The sequence below is a fragment of the Eubalaena glacialis genome, chromosome 4 (assembly GCF_028564815.1).
Source record: "Eubalaena glacialis isolate mEubGla1 chromosome 4, mEubGla1.1.hap2.+ XY, whole genome shotgun sequence".
Taxonomy (NCBI): Eukaryota; Metazoa; Chordata; class Mammalia; order Artiodactyla; family Balaenidae; genus Eubalaena; species Eubalaena glacialis.
In genome coordinates this window covers 96,025,640-96,047,341 of record NC_083719.1, presented here as the reverse complement: position 1 = coordinate 96,047,341, position 21,702 = coordinate 96,025,640, and the positions used below count along the sequence as shown (strand labels likewise).

At 43.2% G+C, this 21,702-nt stretch overlaps 1 protein-coding gene and 1 pseudogene across 3 annotated transcripts in view; both read left to right on the top strand.

Annotated features, from left to right (window-relative positions):
- The window catches only part of SEMA6A (semaphorin 6A), a 124,592-nt gene extending 108,706 nt beyond the window's left edge, over positions 1 to 15,886 (top strand). For all 3 annotated transcript variants that reach the window (XM_061189538.1, XM_061189537.1, XM_061189536.1), the window contains one exon: positions 13,761 to 15,886. In XM_061189538.1, coding sequence (XP_061045521.1) covers positions 13,761 to 14,959 — 1,199 coding nt within the window. In that variant the 3' untranslated portion in view covers positions 14,960 to 15,886. The remainder of the gene's footprint in view (positions 1 to 13,760) is intronic.
- On the top strand, positions 15,883 to 21,469 carry LOC133090551 (uncharacterized; annotated as a pseudogene).
- The last annotated feature ends 233 nt before the right edge of the window (positions 21,470 to 21,702 follow it).

Here is a 21,702-nt window from a genome sequence, read left to right as displayed (position 1 = left end):
ACAGAGCCTGGCCCAATAGCTTCTGAGTTTTAACAATCTGCAATGCTTAAAATCTAATGGATGAAGGATTTTAAAGCATCTCAGTTCTCCCAATGGGGAAAGTGATTTCTTGGTTCCTATCAAGTCATATGCAGGTGATCTTATTTACAGAGAAAATTATTGCTGATGACGGTAACAAAGGGAGAAAAATAAGATTCTCTTCTTTCCCTGACTCCTAAACTTGGACTGCATTTTCTCTGCCGTTTCTTCAGTAACATTACATAACAAAAATGTTTTCTGAGGCGTCTTCAAGCAAAATTTATTACTGGCTCTACAGCACAGTATGGAATGCCAATAAGGAGTTAGAGGCTAAACTAGAGATAGACATAGTTCCTGTCCAAGAAATATCAAACTGCGAGACAGATGAAGCACACAAAGACACAAAAATGCACCAAAAAGCCTTTACGACCACTACTGTCTTTGTGAACAAGGCAAAACGGTGCACGGCAGCCTTTAGAAAAAGATATTAGACAACCGAAGACAACCTGGCTGAACACATCAAGGACATAGCACTTGGAAACGGCTTCTCTGCCCCTTTAGTCGTCCCCTTCAGTACCAGTATTATAGCAGTCATAGATCACTTGACAAGGAGGATGAGGGAAGTGAGGTACATCTGGTACAGGACTCATATTTAAAAGTTTTGTGGAAATGCTGGCAAACTCAGGCTCTTTTTGAACATCCTGAGCTTTATTTTAAAAAAAAAAAAAAAAACTTAACTCCATGGTAATTTGCATAGCTTTTATTAGTAAAACCTATAGTATCACAGCCATTTTTAAATGTGATGGTAGAACAGGACCGTCTTGGAAGAGAACTCAGAGAAAGGGGTTGAGAGGGGTTCTATTTGATGGGGAAGGGGCTGCTAGCTGGGGGGGACAAAGGGTTCCAACTTCCACCTAACAATCGACGACTAACTCAACCAGGTAGGAACATGCAGGGTCAGGGCCAGGGAACACTAAGAGATGGGGGACTGATTGCTGTTGTTCCAACAACGCTTCTGAATTAGCGTTTCCCTATATCTGGTTTTGAGGGTTAGAGGAAAGGTATCTTTCAAAGTTCATAAGAAAGTTGGCATCTAAGTTGCTGTTGTTGCTGATAAAGAGACAATTCTTGAAATTTAGTCCATTAGTATATTTTAAAATTTGTAAATTGTGCTAAACCTGCCCCATAAAGGCTTACTATCATTTTTGTTATGCTCTGTTAAGCTATTTTAATCTCCAAAAGTTTAGAGTGAGTCTGAAGAATATTTATGGGGAACCAGTAGAAGCCCATTATTTGGAGGTAGAAGAGTAGGGTTGCTACATAAAATACAGAGTGCTCAGTTAAATGTGAATTTCAGATAAACCATGAATAATTTTTTAGTATAAGTATGCCCCACCTACTGCACGGGACATACTTATACTAAAACATTATTATTTATCTGAAGTTGAAATTTAACCAGGAGTTCTGTATATTTATTTGCTACCTGGCAATCCTATTGAAGAGGTTGCTGATAACTTCTTCAGTGAGTACATAAGATCTAATCTCTAGTCTACATTTGCCCTTCAACTCTTAGAAAATCTAGAATAACCCATAAGAGGAATTAAAGTAAAAATTTCATTCTGTGAAAAATATTATCATTGTATTTAATTCCAGAGAAATATCACTAAAAGTTGTATATGCGTTTGAAATATGTTAGAGTAATTTTAAAAATTATCACTGAAAGCAAGCTTCCAAATGCCACTTTTAAGGGAAGAAGGCTTAGAAATCAAACTGTTCCTAAACAAGGGTATGATTAAAACTACTGTTTCTTTCTAATTTTAATTTAACCTCAGGCTTTTATCAACAGTTATGTAAACTATATGGGGTTATATTTCTTCTTCAATTATATGGCTGCCTTTGTTTGTTTTCATTTCTCATTTCCACGACTTTGAAGGATATGAACTGGTCAGAGCACTAGAAAATAACAGTTAATTTAATAGTTAATTTAAGAGAAAATGTAATAATGGTAACAATAACCCTAGACTCAAAGAAAGGCAAAATGGCAACGTTTGTTCACTTCCTTCTTCGTTCATTCAACAGACGTTCAGCAAACATGCGCTACATATAAGGCTTCTTCTGAATGCTACAGTACACACTGATCTGATCCAACATAAGCCCTGCACTCAAGGAGCTTGCAGTTTAGCAGGGGGTACACACAGGTGACATCCTGGTTAGCAGTGGGGCAGAGTGAAATCTGAGAGTAAGAGAAGCATGTAAAAGGGCCAGAAAGGGAATTGAGATTAAAAGTCATGCTAAGGGGTTTTGGCTTTACCTGTAAGCAGTGGGTGATAGGAAGGAAGATGGGTGGTAGGGAAGGAAATACAGAGGCCAAGAGATTGACAGATGACAGATATATAATAAATTGATTATTCAGTCATATTAGGTGGTTAATTGAACGTACACAATAAGCTTGGGAGATGGAATCTTGCATCAATTTTGGCTCTGAAGTGTGTTTCCACACATCACTGGCATTTTCTGTAGATGATCCTTGCCAAGCTAAGAGCTCTATCCTAGGTAAAGCCCCAAGCAAGCTCAGCTCCAGACTCGGCCTTCTCTATCACTTTAGTTAAAACACTGGGGTGCAGGGCACATGGCAGACTTTTCATCCAGAACAGATTTTGAAACTGGTGGGGAGACTGAGAAAGAAATGGTAATATAATCCAGGGTGCCACCATTTATTTTACTAAATTAATATTTCTTTATCACCTGCCAGAAAAGGAATCTATTTGTAGTCTCTGGCTTTTCTTTGAGGCACCCAGGAAAATGATAGATTGTGAGGTCAGGTGCTGGGCTCTCTACTGGAAGACATGGAAGTTTCCCTGTGAGTGTGTGGTGGGGAGGACGCCCACGTGGTCGGCTGTAATTGTTCTTTCAGCAATGCGGGCAGAGAGGTAGATTTGATCTAATTAATTTTGCATCCTCTTGACAACTTGCTGAATTTATCGAAGGTCTTGATGAGATTATTGCGGAAAGGGTAGAAGGAAAAAAAGTTAAATGTCAGCCATGTAGAAAGCTGTTTCATCTCCCTGCCTGCCTGAATCTGAACACCAATATTTGAATTTTCTTTTCTAGAGATACCAATTAAACCTTTTTCTCTTCACCTAACATCATTTTCTCAAAAAAAACGAAGAACTTAAATTATGATTATAGAGACTTTAATTTTTTCTTTTAAAATCAGCAACTTAAACCTAGGGGTATTAAAAAAATCAATTCACCGTCTAAAAGTGCTACTTACTTTCATCTGTAGCCACTTTTTCAAGCCACATCACCCTTGACATGAATTCATTTTGCTCCCACCCTTTTCCTTCAGTCTTTTTTCCATTCCCTCCTATCTTTTGCACAAAAACACACACAAATGACAACGTTTTCTGACAGCTTAATGGAACTTTCAAGGACTACAGGGACTAGGTTAGGCACGATCGTATTAACTGAACATCTGGTGTAGTTAAAAATGTGCTCTTTAATTGGTTCAACTGCACTGTGTTCATCTAAAATTTGTTTTGTCCTAACAATAAAATTGTGAAGAGTCGACGTATATTTTGGAGCATGAGTAATAATGGGAAAATAATATTAGCTTTGTCTCAAAACTGTCTTTCTGATAGCCTCGTTTCTTGGAGTTTAAAAAAAAAAAAAAAATGCTTGTAACACACAAGTTTTACTTTGCAAACCTTGCTGCTCCACCAACAAAGTAGTCTAGCAAGGGCAAAAGAGTGGAAACCGGGAAATTTCTTGAGGACAGCCTCTCTTTTCTTGACATTATACATGAGAATGGCCTTAAAAGCTGCAAGAGTTGCTCAGAATACATAATTCATGCCACTGCCATGGAGAGAAAGAGGACAGAAGAGCTGTGTCCACTCACTGGTCCCAGGGAGACACAGGCTGTGCAAGTAATAAACAGGTGAAGTCCTGCAAAGCACGTGGACTGCACTGCGGGCCTGAGCAGACCTGCAAGAATGGTATCAGAGGTCAGTCTCCCAGCACTTTAGTGGTAGAAAGGCCCTGGAGTCAACTAGTGAAACGCAGTTGGATAAATTCACATGTACTGGGTATAGAGTACACAGCTCTTAATCGGTGTCAGAAAGCTAATTATGGGCAGTATGAAGGTTTGTCATCCTTAATTAGTATTTCTTAAGCTCTTGTAAGTCTACAACTGGGCATTATCTTTGTAAAGAGATTCCTTTTTAACGGGATAACAGGAATTTCCCACTGCAATTATTTTTAAAATTAGTATTTTTTAAAAGATGCACTCTTTTTCAAATATGTATCTGCAATTAGATTTCTTCGCAAAAGGCAGGGGCAGCCATTATGAACTGTATAGAAATAATGGAAGTTCAGTATAGTCACCACTGACAATGCTTTATTAGAAAGGAAAATGATGTCAAGAAGTTTATAAGGCAGCAAACTGCGTTATGCCTAACCTTTTGGACATATTAGAGCTTGTTGTTTCCAGTCCTACAGCCTCTTATTATTCTTAAATAATAGATAACACTGGACACAATCATCTGACATTTGTTAAGGTAATAAATACACCGTAAGTGACGATGGGTCTTGCACTCCATGATTTAAAAGCACACAGCAGAAATTTAATGCAACTTAAAATGTCTTATGTAATTCTATGGATTTGCACATTCAGTTCAACTCAGCAGATGTGTAAGCACAGAGCTCCGCTGAGGGCACTTTTGTACCAGGCATTTTTATTACTGTAAAGCAGGACCTTAATTTGGGGAATGAAACATGAGCTCAGGTCCCTTCTTCCGTCCAGAAAAGAAAGGAAAAGAATCTTCCTGAGTTTCTTATTCTCTTGTCCGATCATGGAGAGGGAAGGGAAAAGATCCCCTGAATCATTATCAGATGTTGCTTGATGGCTGTGCATTGCTTGAGTGGAGTTGATTTCAAGGTGACATGTGATGCAAGCTTTAAAGGAGGTTGCTCTATTCAATAGTGAGTTCCTACCAAGCTTCTGCTTCTTCTGTCCCTGGGACCCCGTCCTGACTGGGCTCTCTAGTACCAACCACTACCTGATGGCCCCTGCGACAGAGATGGGAAGCGTCAGCAATTCCCCTGTCTTTATGCTGAGGCAAATAAAGAGACCATGTGCATTCTTCCAGCAGCTTTTGGCTCTAGCATATTGGGTTGATTCTGTTACAGAAGTAGTGGTACAACATTTTAGGCCATATGTCAAGCTTTTGTCAGGTACCAAGGGAAAGTGTTAGGGATGTGTTTGTCTCTCCAATAAAACCTTATCAATTTTGTATTCTTTGCCAGAATACAGCAACTGCAAGAAAATGTCATACACGAGACCCACTAAAGAGTCATACTTTAGTGAACATCAAGGAAGACTATTTATTCATTTTTTTACAAATAATTTTGAAAGTCTGGCTATACACTGCCTCAGTGGTGTCTGGGGTTGGACTTTAAAGCATAACACCTTGATGCTGTTTTCTGGAATATTATTCATATCATTTAGGGCAGTGCCTCTGAAGCTTTAGTGAACATACAAATCATCTGGAGGCCATATTAAAACATAGATTTCTGAACCCAATCTCCAGAGATTCAGATTCAGAAGGTCCGAGTAGGACCCAAGGATTTGTATTTCTAACAAGTTCCTGGTGATGTGGATGCTGAGTAATACTGATTTAGGACACCTTCCAAGTTGTATGGGCTATCTTATTTAAGGTCCCTTTCCAAGATTTTGTTGTATTTTTAAATCCTTATTTCTCCATTCTTGGCTAATACACTTGAACCCAACCAAAGTGTTCCATCAAAATAGCCTATCTGGGACCATGCAGAAGGCAGGTAACTTGTCAGAAATTCTAGAAACACTCCCCTTACATTATTAATTGAGCATTAACATGTGTTCTGCACAATGCCCAAGATCGTACAGCTAGTTACTTACAGATCCAAGACTTAAACCCAGGTCTTTACGACCTCAAGATTTACGTTCTTAACCAGTAACACCCACCCCCATCTATAACCCAGATCCCAAGAACTATATTTCCAGCAAGTTTAAGTTTTAGGAGTATTGAAACAAACCTATTTTCTCATATTTGTTTTATCTTCACTTGGCAGAGAAAAAAAAAAAATCAAAGCACTGCAAATAATCCAAAGAATCACCTGAATTTCACAATTTTATAAGGAGATCCACTTCCCTATTTTGTAGCTTTGATGCCTCTTAAGAGAGCAAAGGAAGATGGGACCAGGAAGCTGGAAAACAGAAATGCTTTGTCTGGTTTCAAGAACTATTTAGATGTTGGGTTTCTAGCCTTATTAGAAAGAAAACCTCAAAAGGAAGGAAGATAAACCATGCAAATTCTGCTTAAAACTCTGCCCATCTGAAATAGTCATTACCTTTACAAAGACAGTGACAGTCCGAACACATGGAACCACAGATCAACATTCCAGAGCATGGCTTTTTAAAATGATCTCATCATGACCCCCCACCCACCCACCCCCACCCCCGGTCTAGACCTCAATCTCCGCTCTGGGTGTAGCACGCCCCCTGGCAGTGCCGAGTCTAAAACAGTAGAGCAGACGAGGAACAGTGAACCCAGAACTCCTACTGGCACAGAGGGGAAAATGAAGTTTTATGCGCATTCTCCCTTTCCCTCTTGTGATGGCATCCCAACAACAAGTAAAAAATGTATCAATTTCAAAGGTGATAGAACTGGAAGTGGATTCATCTGCAGACAGCCACAGTCAGTATTATTTCAATTTGTGAGTTTTAAAATAGCTTCTGAACTGAGGATATTAAACAGCCAGGAAGCTGCCTCTACTTTGGCATGGTCAGTCATTAACTTGATACATCTTGAAGACCATGGCCCCTCCCAGCACCTAATCTTCAGCCTGCCAGGAGAAAAAAAAAAAAAATTTGAAAATAAAAGAAAAAGGAAAGTTTGAGTTATAAACTCTGAGCCCATTTCCACGGCTGCCGGCAGTTCAGTTTATTTCTAAGCCATCTGGTTCGCATTATGCAGTAGGACAAGGAGAAGGCTGCTTCCTGCCGAGACAACCACAGAGAGCTCCCACTGCACTTTCCGTGTGGTCATCTCCGTGGGTTGGGGTGTGGCTTTGAGGATAAATTGTCTCCAGTTAGGGTTTTCCCCCTATTTGTTTTTTTCTCTCTTTAATAGGGATTACAGCAGGCCCTCTGTGGTTAGCAGCGGTGGTGGTGCTTGGCCCGTGACTCGTTCATTCATTCATACTGCCTTGCAGGACTGTGAGGTTGGCATTTTGTTGCAATAAGATTTTCAAACAAGAAAGATTGGGTTGTTAGATTCCATCCACCCAAGTTGTTATGAGGATTTCAAGGAAATTACAGGCTTGTCTTACTATAAAGCAGAATCAAGAGTCTATTTTTAGGGCATCCCACTCCAGGGCTTTTCTTGGTATTTTGCCATCTTTCTTAGCTCTCAGACCCAACACGAACCACGCTCTGGCTCGACGATGGAGGAAATGTCCATATTCCTTTTTGCCTTTGCATATTTCTCTAAAGGACACAGAGGGGCTTTGTTGTCTTTGTGGTCACCAGGTCCGCTTTACACAGATGCCTATTAATCACTTCACTATGGCTACAGACACATCCATCATATCACAGCAGCTCTGAAACAGACAGTCCAGTGAACAGGGGTCAGAGAGGGAAGTGTGCACTTAACCATTTCAAGGTACTGGCTGCCTAAGGTCTCACGTACTTAGCAAGGTAACTGGGATGGGGATGGGTAGGGCTCTTCCTTGGGACTTACTTTAATAGGTGCAATAGATTTCATGTATTTTTTCTTTGTCTGTTTGGCTTCATTTTTTCATAGGACAGATAACATCTCCCAGGTATGTCTGTATGATGCAGGGGATAAGTACAGTTGAAGACAGAGTCTTAATTTTAATAACAGTAATAATAAATTCAAGTAGATTGGCTGTGCTTTTGATGCAAAGGTCCTGACTCTTTGAAGCCTGTATTTTTTTCAATAATGGATTCAGTGTGAAACAGAGTAAGCTGAACCCCGCTCTGACTCGATGGTCAGCTTTCTCAAGCAAGAAGACTGTTGAAATGACAGGTAAATTAACCAATAACTTTCCTTCCAAAACTGACATGTCTTCTAAATATCTTTTTCAGACTTTCATGGCTTTTCACAGCCTGCTTCCAAATGGTGTTTAGCTCTCACTCCTATTTTTCCCCTGCAAGTACTCATTCATTCATGCATTCATTTACTATTTATTTAACAGCTATTTACTGAGCACCTTTATGCCTGGGGATTCAGCAGGAAGTCTCTCCTTCGTGGAGCTGTCTGGAGCAGTTTAGGTGTAAAAAACACACAGAGAGCAGGTCTCATCAGAGTGATGATTTTAGGATAAAGAGGTGCAGAGCTCTGGGGACACTTATAGAAGGAAGAGCTAACCTGGCTTGAGGGAGTTGGAGAAGGCTTCCTCATGTAAGCTGAGACCTAAAGGAGAAGATCAGAGGGATGGGAGGTAAGCAGGGATATTCCGGGCAGAGGGAGCAGGCTGTGTGAAAGCCCAGAAGCAAGTGCGAATGCAGCGGAGAGGCTGGTGCCTACAGCTAAGAGACTAGAAGGAAGTTGGACCACTGGCCATTCCTGAACACAGCCTTCACTTTCCTCCCCTCCATGCCTTGGTTCTTGTTGCTGTCTCCACTTGAGTTGACATCCTATGCACCCTTAAGACTTAGCTCAAATGTCACCTCCTACCTAAAGCCTTTGCCCATCCATATTAGGTAGAAGCAATGCATCTCATGACGCTTCCTCACTTTGGATGTAGTTGATGTGTGCACACCTACCTTCTCCCCGACTGGATCACAGGGTTTGTGCCTCCTTCACCTTTGTCTCCCCAAAACCCAGCACAGTACTTTCATCTGTGCTTCGTAAATGTTTGCTGCAAGATGCTTGCAACCAAAACCTTATTAGTCCAGGAGAGTGACAGTCAAGGCACCAAGAACATCACCATCGAGCCCTGAGTTAGGAGAGCATCTTTTCTGAGGTATGTTGTCCCAGAGCCTGGCGCTGGGCTCCCCGTGCAGACTAGAGACAACAGCAGAGTACCCGCGAGCTACCAAAAACCATTATTTAAATAAAGAATTTGATGTGTGAAATTTCAGAGTGCACTGACATAGTCATCGTAGGAAAAATCAGAACTGTGTTGGGTTTCCTCTTATTTCGCAGTTTGTAATTGTTCTTATTTTGAATTACATATTGTAGGGCCTGGAGGGCGGGGTTGTTCGTAATCTTTTCATTGCTTCAGCCTCTAAAGAGCTTCAAACTGCCCCTCTGAGACCTCCTTCTAGCAGCATCTGAAAACTCTCTCACCTCAGAAAAAAAAAAAGTGGAGATTCTATTCTTTCTCAGTTCTGCCAATTTAAGGCATGATTTCAGAGAAATCTCTAAGCCATTGTGTGTCTTGCTTCCTGCAATAGGAAGGTGGAAAGAATAACCATTTAGCACCTCATGACTGGTGAGAAATAGCTGGCGGTTAATGAATCAATGCAAAGGGTTTTTCAGATACTGTTTTCATTACTAATGCCCCATTTTCAATTGGTGACAGCAGAAGGCCCAGGGGTTGGTGGAGGAAGGCATTTCAACAGCCCAGGGTGGAGCCAACTTCCCCCCTCTACAGTGGGGGAACCTGGGGAGGGAGTATACCACCCTACAAAGGCCCTCCACTTCCCCAGGGTTTCATTGCAGCACCTGAAGCAATGATGTTTCTCCAGCTCCAGCCCTGTGTGCCCTTTGTAAAGATGCATTTGTTTTGAATTAGTCAGTTCTACTGGAGCACTCAGTTGTTACAAATAACCCATTTACCCTCACCCTCTCTTGTGGAATTATCCCAGAACAAATGTCTTTTCATTTTTAAAAACAGTTTATCCTATTATTATTTTGAATACATACTGAGCACCTTTATAGATTCTTTTGCCTAATGGATGTTAGTATGATTATATTCTGTTTTACGATTAGAGATATGTTTCTGTGATTTCAGAAGCAAGGTTATACACAGTCACTCCAAAGATGACCCACCAAATTTAGAAGTCCATTTAAAAAATGTCTCTACAATGTATTGCAAACCCATTTCTTTAATAATCACTTATTAAGTGTCTGACCTAAGAGCCCTGGGGATGGTTAGGATTATAAATGCATATAAAATATGGTCCCTGCCCTCAAGGAGCTGACTGCAGGATTATTATTCCTCCACTAGGAGTCTATAATCACTTTGTTTTGCTCAACATTTCCCCCTGTTGTTGTTTTACTTATTTCAAAACTCAGGACCTATAGGCAGTCCTGAAACAGAGGTACATGTTCCCTGATGTTGCCTCATCGACCTTTGGCAACCCTTTGGCAACATTTGGACAGCCGAAGGTTTGGAGCTGGAAAGAACAGGTCTATCCCTCCCCTGGGAGACCTATAGCAAATGGATTCTAATGGCGAAGCTATGACTGTTACTCTTAAGCCCTCGGTGAACTACTAACCCACCATTTCTCTTTTGTGGCTTCCTCTGACCTTTAGATTTGTCCAGCAAACTACAGCACTTAAGCTCTTTCTTAATCATTATTTAAACTGATTCCTGTAACTTCACAGTAAGGCATGAAGTGTGTTAACCCCACATTACAGATGGGAAAAACTGAGGCCCAGAGACGTTAAGTCATTTGCCCAAAGGTCACCCAACAGTAAATGGGAGCTTAAAACTCCAGGCCTTTGGAGAGCTCTAGTGTTGCACTACCCCCGGCCTCACTGACAAGTCTGGTGTGTTCAATCCTGCGCAGTGACCATTGGCAAAAAGTTGATGTAATCATTTGCCCTTTTTCATGATATCAGTAGAAAGCTTTAAGTTTGGAAGGCATTTTCCAAAAATAACTTTTAACGTCTTATCTTCTTGACTTTACTTTCAACTTAATCTCTGATCTGTTTCTAACTTCGGACATGGGGTTTCTGAATGTGCACACATGGATGAGGGAAGCCACCTGCTTCACGGTAGATATCTCAAAGCCGAAGAAATGCAGAAAGGTTTTTTTGTTTGTTTGGTTGGTTGGTTTTTTTAACATCTTTACTGGAGTATAATTGCTTTACAATGGTGTGTTAGTTTCTGCTTTATAACAAAGTGAATCAGCTATATGCAAGAGGGATGTATATGCAGAAAGGTTTTTAAGGACACTATTTACATAACAAAATGAGCCAGAGAAAGCCGTCTGAGACACTATTTTTCTCAAAGGTCAGACCCTGCTTGATTTGTTAACAACCAGAAACCTGAACTCAAATATCATCCACTAAAAGTTTTTCCCAGTGAAAGAGCGAGTGGGGTCCATGAGTCTAAGACGGTTAAGGACCTTCAGACATGAAAGGAAATTATTTGGGAGCTAAAAGTAAAGAAGCAATGGATAAACTTTAAAAATTTTGGAGTTTTCTCAATTAAACAAATGGAACAAATGGATTGCTCTAGCCTCATGCTTTCTATGGTTCTCTTAAGTGGAGATGGTAATTTAAATTGTAAAATCCCAAAGTCAATTGTAGATAACTACCTACCACAAGTACGAATCTACTGGGGAGGCTCAGCCTCCATAAATACAGTTGGCTGGAAGGGACCCACGAAATACCCACTGCTATGAAAAAATTTAGTACCCCGCATCGGTGACATCACCAAGTCAATAAGCAAAACTAAACCCATTTTATTCACAGGTGTACATTTTTTGTGCCATCACATGTAGGTGGTTAAAAATGATGTTCAGTAGAAACCCACTCAAAACCAAAATTGAAAATCAGTTGCTATTTTAGCATTACAACAAGGAAATGCAAATTTAAGGAAGAAATTCTCATTAGCACAGTTCCCTGGTGACTAGGTAGTAAAACATATTTGGATACAAGACACCCCACTGTTTGGGGAGCTCCACAACACATAAGGTGTGAGCTACAGCTGAATTTCCTGCTCGTTTTTGCTTCTCAGTTTCTACCCCTTAAAAGTTCACGAAGATAAATCTTGAAATATTTGACAAGTGTCACATATGGAAATTATTCAGTGTCTTATTATCTTTTCCCTGGGGTGAATTACCTCCCCTGCCCTTCACTACCAAGGGCATTTGTTTAATCACAGAATCTTTATTTCTCAAGAGATATTTGCTGCTTCTATTTATCCCCCCACCTGAAGTCACAATCCTTTGTCACAGGACAATCATTTTTTCCACAGCAACCAACTGTGATGTCACAATTCGGGGGAGGAGGAGAGTTCACAAAGAAAAGAGAAAGAAAATGTTTTCTTCTTCAGGCTAAGGTTTCTGAGTTTTAAAACCACTGCTTCACCAATCAAAATATTTTAGCAGAAAAACTCCGTCACAAAGCTGCATTTCTTCAAGGTCTCAGCTGTGACACACAAAGCATTTCAGCAGAAGTGTAAGGGCTGTGTGTTGTGGGTTTGGGAAGGGATATTTTTATTTCATTTCATTCTAATTCTATACCACTGATATCTGCCAGTAAAACACATTAAACATATTCCAGAAAGAGTTGATTTAGTCGATGAAAAATGTGTCTCCTGAGACCAGAGAAGGTACATTTTCTGTCTTACTATCATTTCCATAATAGGAACAATGTTTACATTTCCTCAGCCCATGCAGAGCCTCTAATGTATTCATGTTCTTTCACTCTCCAGAGGCAGGAATTGAGGTATTTGAGATTTTATTTTTTTAGCTACTGCATCAAGCACTTAAGATCTGACAATTGTGATGTGTATTCTCACTTGGTATTAAAAAATAAAAGCTTCAGTGTTTGCATTTGATTAGAGTCTCTCAGCTTGGTGGCTGATTAAGCAGGAACAGGGAAAGCCACTTTCTTCAGAAACACAGCATCTTGGTTAATGTAGTGTAAGATTATTGACAGGTAGAGCCACATAATTTTTATTAAACTGAAGAGATTAGCTCTGCTGAAGAATTTCACCGTGACAGCAAACTCTAGCTGTAATAATGATACCTGACACTTCTCAGACTCACTACACGAGCCCAAATGGTCTCTTTTTCTAAATATTCTTTCAGCTCAAGTAAGGGAAGAGCTTCATTCAAACATTTAGCATATTCATCTGAAATTGAGTGTGCAAGGGTTTTTTTTTTTCCTTTGTAGAGGTGATGCAAAATCAGCATAAACATTTGTAATCTGTGCGCTTTAGCTATTCTCTTACACTATAAATGATACACACTGTCCTTCCCCCAGTTGGTTGAAATGCTAACCAGCTTTTCTCCAGATAGAGGCCATGTTGCCCACAGGAAGTCATCAGCAAAGTCCCTGGAAGCCTGGAGTGGTGTGCAATTTGTTCACTTAACATGCATAAAATTGTTGCCTATTCCCCCAGACTCAAAATATCTCGCGGTTTTAGGACCGGGAAGATTGAAAAGAGATGAGAGGGAAAGAAGGATAAATTTTGGAAAGGAAAAACTTCCATATTCCACGGAGTGAAGCAAAGTAGAAAGAGCCTGTACTTGAAAATAGGGGAAAACACTTTTTCAGAACACAAAGAGGGCAACAATTGAAGTCTATTTACATACTTGGGGGTGGGGCGGGGGAGGATTAATTAGTTAACTTTGGCAAACGGTGTCTTGAAGACAACTTCTGCAGAGGTGCCATTGTCACTTATTACTGTTATTAATTAACTGGGTGCATGCCAAACAAAAATAAGCCTCACGGTCTGCTTTCATTTCTTAACACCATATGCGATGTATTTTGCAGGAGTGATTCGGGAGAGTTATCTCAAAGGCCACGACCAGCTCGTTCCTGTCACCCTCCTGGCCATTGCGGTCATTCTGGCTTTTGTCATGGGAGCCGTCTTCTCGGGCATCATCGTCTACTGTGTCTGCGATCACCGTCGCAAAGACGTGTCCTCCGTGCAGCGCAAGGAGAAGGAGCTCACCCACTCGCGCCGCGGCTCCATGAGCAGCGTCACCAAGCTCAGCGGCCTCTTCGGGGACACCCAGTCCAAAGACCCCAAGCCGGAGGCCATCCTCACGCCACTCATGCACAACGGCAAGCTCGCCACTCCCAGCAACACTGCTAAGATGCTCATCAAGGCTGACCAGCACCACCTGGACCTGGCCGCCCTGCCCACCCCGGAGTCCACCCCGACGCTGCAGCAGAAGCGCAAGCCCAACCGCGGCAGCCGCGAGTGGGAAAGGAACCAGAACCTCATCAACGCCTGCACCAAGGACATGCCCCCCATGGGCTCCCCCGTGATCCCCACCGACCTGCCCCTGCGGGCCTCCCCCAGCCACATCCCCAGCGTGGTCGTGCTGCCCATCACGCAGCAGGGCTACCAGCACGAGTACGTGGACCAGCCCAAAATGAGCGAGGTGGCCCAGCTGGCGCTGGAGGACCAGGCGGCCACCCTGGAATATAAGACCATCAAGGAACATCTCAGCAGCAAGAGTCCCAACCATGGGGTGAACCTGGTGGAGAACCTGGACAGCCTGCCCCCCAAAGTCCCCCAGCGGGAGGCCTCCCTGGGTCCTCCCGGAGCCTCCCTGTCTCAGAACGGCCTGAGCAAGCGGCTGGAGATGCACCACTCCTCGTCCTACGGGCTTGATTATAAGAGGAGCTACCCCACGAACTCGCTCACGAGAAGCCACCAGGCCGCCACGCTCAAAAGAAACAATACTAACTCCTCCAATTCCTCCCACCTCTCCAGAAACCAGAGCTTTGGCCGGGGAGACAACCCACCCCCCGCCCCGCAGAGGGTGGACTCCATCCAGGTGCACAGCTCGCAGCCCTCGGGCCAGGCCGTGACTGTTTCGAGGCAGCCCAGCCTCAACGCCTACAACTCACTGACCCGGGCGGGGCTGAAGCGCACGCCCTCGCTAAAGCCAGACGTGCCCCCCAAACCTTCCTTTGCCCCCCTTTCCACATCCATGAAGCCCAACGATGCGTGTACATAATCCCTGGGGGAGGGGTCAGGTGTCGAACCAGCAGGAAAGGCTAGGCGCCCGCTCAGCTCAGCAAGGTTCTCGGCTGCTGAGCACCCACCCGACCAAGACGGCCGCGGCGGCGCCCAGGACGCTGGGTCCTCCCCTGGGACGCGGCGGGGGGGGAGGGGGGCTCTCGAAAATTGGGCCAAGCGGTTCGGTGAAGGTTCGCGACGCGGGACTCACCTCCATTCTCTTCCTTCACTCTTCCCCCACACCCTGCAACAGGTCGGACTCACGAAAGACTTCAATCAGCATCACAAACATGAGCCAAAAGCACATACCCACCCACCCACCCAGCCCCGCGTGTGCGCCTGCGCGCAAGCCTGCGCGCACGCGCACATCACACACATGCACACGCGCGCGTGAACAGCAATTGCAACATTGTGTCCATGACTGCACCAAGAGCTGCCCAACTGAGCTAACGTTGCAACCTGCAAAACGCAGATACATTTTTAAAAATCATGAAAATTAAAAAGAAAAAAAAGAATTCATTGATAATTCTAACTCAGACGTTAACAAGGGCAGAAGTTTACTATGCGCAGATACTGTGAAATGCCCACCAGTGTTACAGCTTTCTGTTATAGCAGATGAATGCCATGTTGGGCAACTATGTCATAAATTTCTGCTCCTCTCTTTTAATGAAATAACCTGACCGTTAACGCAAGTAACTCTTTATTTATTTTTCACACTTTTTTTCCTTAAGGAAAGGACTCTTCCACATACCATCCTCTGAATAGCTCTTCAGAAAGTCCCTTGACAGTTAAACTATTTAACGCGAAATCCATTAACTGGAATAATTGAGTTTATTTTTACAATAAATTCACTGAGTAAATAAGTTGCAGCTGGAATTCTGAGCTTTGTGTTTGGACTGATATCTAGCTAAAGGAAAAACTTAAGAGGGGAATATTTATTTAAATCTACCAGTTTAATTTGCTGGTCAGGTCCCTGGCTTATAACATGCAAAAGAGTAATTAGTTTAAAAGTCCTTCCAGATCTTAACTTCTAAAGCAACCAGGAGAGGAACTTTTAGAATGGAACATCGCGTCCCATTGCTGCCAACATGGCTTTGTCAGTGGTTCCTATTTTCTGTGAAGGCACCAGCTTGTGATACGCCATCTCATTTCACTTTGCATGTGAGACAGAAAACAAAATCCACCAACCGTGTGAACTAATTAATATGCTGGCTGCTACCTTGCATCAATTAATGGTTTGATCACACAGGTTTTTCGTGGGGTTACATCTGTGAATAGCCTGTTTTCCACATGTAAATTTGTGCCTTACACCCTGAGTTGTGTACACTTGCAAACTGTCATTATGATCAACTTTTCCCCCTTTAGAAGTAAATGCAGATATTTATTTAACCCTCCCTCCCCCCACCCCCAGTCCAGCCCTCTGGAAGATTAGCGTCCAGCAGATGGAAGAAGAATGCAGTGGTGATGGTTACAACCCTGCAGCCTGGGAAAGCTGGGCGACACCACACCCTCCGATTCACACATTCTTCCGGTCGTGCCAACTCCAACCACCCTCTGGCCATGCTGCCAAGCGTGGACCCCAGTGTTGTGGGTGGCAAATCCCCTTTCTTCCTCCAGAGCTCCCTGCTTCCCTTGTATTCTCAGATCATTTCAAAATGATGATATCCTCATTAGCCAGCAGAAAAGGGACTAACGTCCCAGTCCTCGTTTCTGCTGTGTCCACTGCCTGGAGAACACAGCAGTGAGGTTGGGCAGGCACCTGGGTGGAGTCTCCAAGCCATGTGCTCAGCACACAGGTGCAATGCTCACAAAGAAATGACATGGAAATAGATGCAGGCAGGCTGGTCCCTGCTGTGATTAATGAGTAACTCCAAGTACAAGGCCAACCACAATGGATGCTACAAAAACGTTGACTGGGGCAAAAGGTTTTTATTTTTTTTTTTATTTCTTTATCCTTTTGCGGTTATTGTTTGTAGGGGGAGGGGGTTGGGCGTGTGTTTTTCCCCTTGGTTTTCATGAGCTCAAGCACACACAAGGGACTTTTGTTTACTCTTATCACGAACAAAAGAATTGTCAACATACTGTAAACTGTGAGCATTGTTGTTGGTTGTTATCGGTTTTTTAAAACAGCTAAACAGTATATTTGGTGGTCTCTTTGTCTCTTTTTCATTTCCAGTTTGATCTTCTGGGTTTAGTTTTGTCTTTTAAAAAAAAAACTTTCTAAAAAAGACAGTTGGGGATAATTTTGAATTGGCTGTGAAAAGTGGTGCCTCCATAAACAGAGTGAGACCTGGGTGTGTAGCAAGGGCACGTGCACAGCCTTTTATTTCAAACACCCCGTGCAGTTTTGCTGTCGTTCGGGATAGGTTTTTGTTATTTTTGTGTTATGTTTTTGTTTTGTTTGTTTTGTTAGTGGAATCAATGTTCACACCCCATGAACTCTGTACCCTGAAACCATGAAACTTTGCTAGGAACAGAGATATTGTCTTCTTCTATTTTCTTTAGAAATGTGGAACTTAGGAAGGTGATGGGTATATATCACCCTGCTACCTTCTTCCCCAAGTTTCACTCCCAGGAGTATTGAGGTGCAACACCTGCTCTCTCGTCCCCATGTGTGGGCATCAATGCCTCAACTGTGTTACAGAGTCCTGTGTCAAACTTCCACCCCGGTCCCTGTATCCCACAACCCATCACTTGCGGTGTTAACCCTAAAATGCCCACAGGTATTGAGCTGGTCTTCTGCATTTAAGTATTTTCCCTTTTTCTTTTGCTCCCCACAGCGTGTGGGGAGAGGGTCCATAAACCTGAGTGTGCCTTTGCTTTCCACCCTTGATAGACACTGGTAGATGCAACCAACTCAGATTTATATTTGTTGTAAAGTTGTAAAAATATTGTGATGTCACCAATTTTCCTTCCATCTCCACACCCCCTAACATCTGATTCACGACTTAATGTATGTTGTAAAAAAGAAAAAAAAGAAGGGAAAAAAAGACAAAAAGGCAAGGAAAAGGCTCTTTATTACTTAAAAGTAATAAAGCAAGACTGTTCTACATTCTCTTTTGTGTCCTGAATGCTTTTATTTATCTCATAATTTCCCCCTTTTTCATCCTGCCCCTTTTTGGCTAGGATGCTCCTCTTTCCTCCATCTCTATTTGGCTTCCAAAGCATAAATCACAACGTGGTTAGACCCATTTGTCTGCAATACCCACACCCTGCTCCCCAAATTATTGATGTGTTCTCTCTGCCTGCACCCAGCCTGGAGCAGGATCGGAGCAGAAGCCACTGGTAATTAAAAGGCAGAGCATGCGTTGACTCCCTCAATTCATTTTATGCATTTTCTTTTTATGGGCTTGTTCATCATCAAACATTTATGGTAGGTTTGATAGTTTAAGAGATCAAGGCTAGGAGTTTAGTATGTAAGGTCCACTAAAAATAGATCCTTGCACAGATGTGACTTCAGCCTTTTTACATATTAATAAGGTGGAGGGTGCAGGATTTTACTCCTTGTTCACATCTATCTCTTGTAAGCCAGAAGACGCGGTCGGAGGTATAGTGCAATGCAGCACTTGATTTTTATTTTGCAGGGTAGCCTTTTGAAATGCCTAGATCAGGGTTTTTTTTCCCCCTCTGGAATATTTTTAAAACAGTTATTTAAATAAGTCTTCAGCTGTCGTATTTTACTTTTGACCTTCTGAAATAATCTTTTACAAGTGTTTTGGGTCAGTCTGAGTGTGGGAAGCTGCGGTTGGACCTCAATTTACACCTACAATGGTCTAGTCACCTTTTGATAACTCATTTCCAATTGTGTTACTTGAATCCCGCCCATAGGGCGAGGCACTGTCAGGCACAAAGTTGACTAGAATATAGTTGCTGCCTCCTCATTTATAAGGAGAGGTGGACATGGCCTCTGTAATTGCCATTGGGAGACAGGAACAAAGTGCTGAGGAAAAGGCCCAGAGGTTTGGGGCTCGAGGCTACATACAAGCTGGTCCTTACAGAATCAGTTCTCTGGACAGCTAGGGCAGGCAGAAGGGATAACTTGTACAAAGGTGCCGAAGGTGCTGTGACTGGGACACAGAAGGTTTAGTGGACCTTGAGCAGGGTCTATGAAAGAGCCTGACAGGGGCAGGGCTGGGAAGGGGGTTGGGGTCAGATCGGGAGAGGCCTGTGGACCACATGCTAGGATTTTAGCTGATGGGCAGTGGAGTGCATTTGGAGTCTATAAAGCCACAAGCACATGTGTTTATGCTTTAGAAAGCTACCTGGCAGTAATTGGAAATGGTCCAGGAAGAGACTGCTGGCTGCCGGGCAATGTACCAAGTGGCATGCCAAGTTGGTAGGAGCAATGCGTGAAAACCCCACATCCAATTTCGGATTCTTTAGGAAACAGAACTGAATCAGCTCTGACTGTTCCTTCTTTTGCCGGTCAGAAGAGCTTCCTTCTCCTTACGTGACTGATGGGTTTGCCCTGCCTGGTTATACCCAAATGTCAAATGGAGAGAATGGACAACAGCTTGTCTGACCCTTTCATTTTAAAAAATGAGAAAGCTGTGGTCCATTGAGTGAAAGGATTTGCCATGATCCCAAAGCTGGCAGTAGAACACTCTTCCAAGGACGAATTTATTGTCTTTTATGCCTTCTTCATTCATATCATTAGAGTAATGCTAGCTAAAGAGACCTGACACTCGCTCCTCCCAAACATCATCTCCAAATCACTCTGCCATCCTTTGTCACAGGAAGGCCTGCAGACACGCCTCACTCTTCCCCAGCTGGGCATCCCAAATTCCTTCATCTGAGCCGAGGCAAGGGGGTCGGTTGGAGCTCAGATCACACTGTAGACAATCCCTGCGGTGCAACCTGATACTTGGGATGGTGGCTTTTGCTGAAGTCAGCTTTGTTCTGGTCTGATGAAGAGGTGACAGAGGCTGAACAGGTGCAGCCTGTATTTTAGCTGGGGCCCCAGGGATGTCCCTGATCAGGCTTGAGAAGTGCCTCAGATAACCTAGATTTTTAATTGTTGTGTTTGCTTGCTTGCTTGTTACAGGGTTGGTGGCTTCTGCCAGATGTTTTCAGACTATTGGCTCTCAGGAGTGGCTGTCCCAGTACAGCCAACAGGCTGGGTGTTTCACGGGGCCAGAGCTGATGTCTTAGACCTGCCTGCTTTCCTTAAGTGCAATGTCAAGCAAACACAAACTGATCTCGTTGTTCAGTCTCCTCAGCTAGCAGAAGCCAAACAAGATGCCCAGAACCATAGTGCCTAGGTTTGACTGCCTGAACAAAAGCTCTTTCCCAAAACGTCATTCAGCAAGTGAAATAAAAGTGTCAGAAAGGCACCTACAATTTCAGACATGGGACATTTTGCTCGAGGGAAAGGGGTAAGGGGAATTTCAAAGACCCTTTAGTAACAAAATAACACAATTTAGAGCGTAATCCTTGTCCTGGCTGAGCACTGCGACAGCTGGGTGCTTGGACTCAGTAACCCTTAGAAACCCACACCTCACGCCTGTCTTAAACCCACGTGGTGATGCGTCTCTTGTACAGAATTGGGAAGGAAGGGCTCACATTTATTGATCGGGCCTGCCAGACAGATGGGGACCTTCAATATTCCATTTAGACTATTGTGTATCCTTAGCTCTAACCCCCCGGGGATGCCTGGAGGTGGGGGGCAGTTGACCTCAACAGAGAGTTATATCTGAACTGATGTGCATTAAATGTGACTGGGCAGAAAAATGTGCAGATGTCCCTCTAGCAAATGGAAATGAAATTGAGCAAATCAAGAGAGGCAGATGAGTGGTGGGGAGTTCCCCATCCCCCTCTGCAAACACATCCCTGCACACATGTGCAAACAGCTGCTGTCATGAGGCTTTTTCCTCTTGGTGTCTAATACCAAACATGTCACAGGGGTCAGAACCAGTGTCTGCTGAAGGTGGACCCTTTGGGAGGTCTTTCACCCCTCTTCCTGGTAAAACATGCGTTCCACCTCAGCACTTTCTGGTCAAATGTGAACTGTCATAAATTACAGTCTCAGGAGTGGGAGCCGAGACCTTTGCAGAGGGGCCTGGACATGGGTCGCTGGCAGCCCATGGATGCTGACCGAGGTGACTAGCAGTTTTTTATTCTTCCTAATCTCCTTCAAATAAAAGGAGATTTTCCCTTGAGAATCACTAACGTCATCCCCAGAGCAAGTTACTGGTCCCGCTGATGGAGCTGCGATAATGGCCCAAATAAGGGGATGCTAATGAAGGGGAAAGTAAGTAACCATGAAATTGGAGGCATTTTTCTCATTGATGATTTTCATTTTTTAAAAAAAACAGATGAAGGTGACATTGGACACAACACCAATGCCAGGCAACCAACACAAAAGAAACTCCAGCAGGATTCCCAGGGGTCTCCTAGGATGAGGAAGATGATGAAAACTCTGTCTGTGAGCCAAACGCTCTCTTTTATCCTGTTCATCATGACACCTGCCCTGACCGTGTTACAGGGTGGTGAGAAAGTGGGTGATTGAGAGAGAGGGTAAGAAACTTAGTTCTCAGGTGCGGACACTGAACATTTTGCAGACCTGGCCCATGTCAGTGCAGAAGCATGAATTTCAATACTAGGGCTAACTTTTGCTTCATGAAAGATGAAAAGTGGAATGGTACCAACCCAAGAGGAGCAGGGCTTCTGCTTGTGGATGACAATGACAATTTGCATTGGGGGAATTTTACAGTTTGCAGACATCATCTTGTCCATTATATT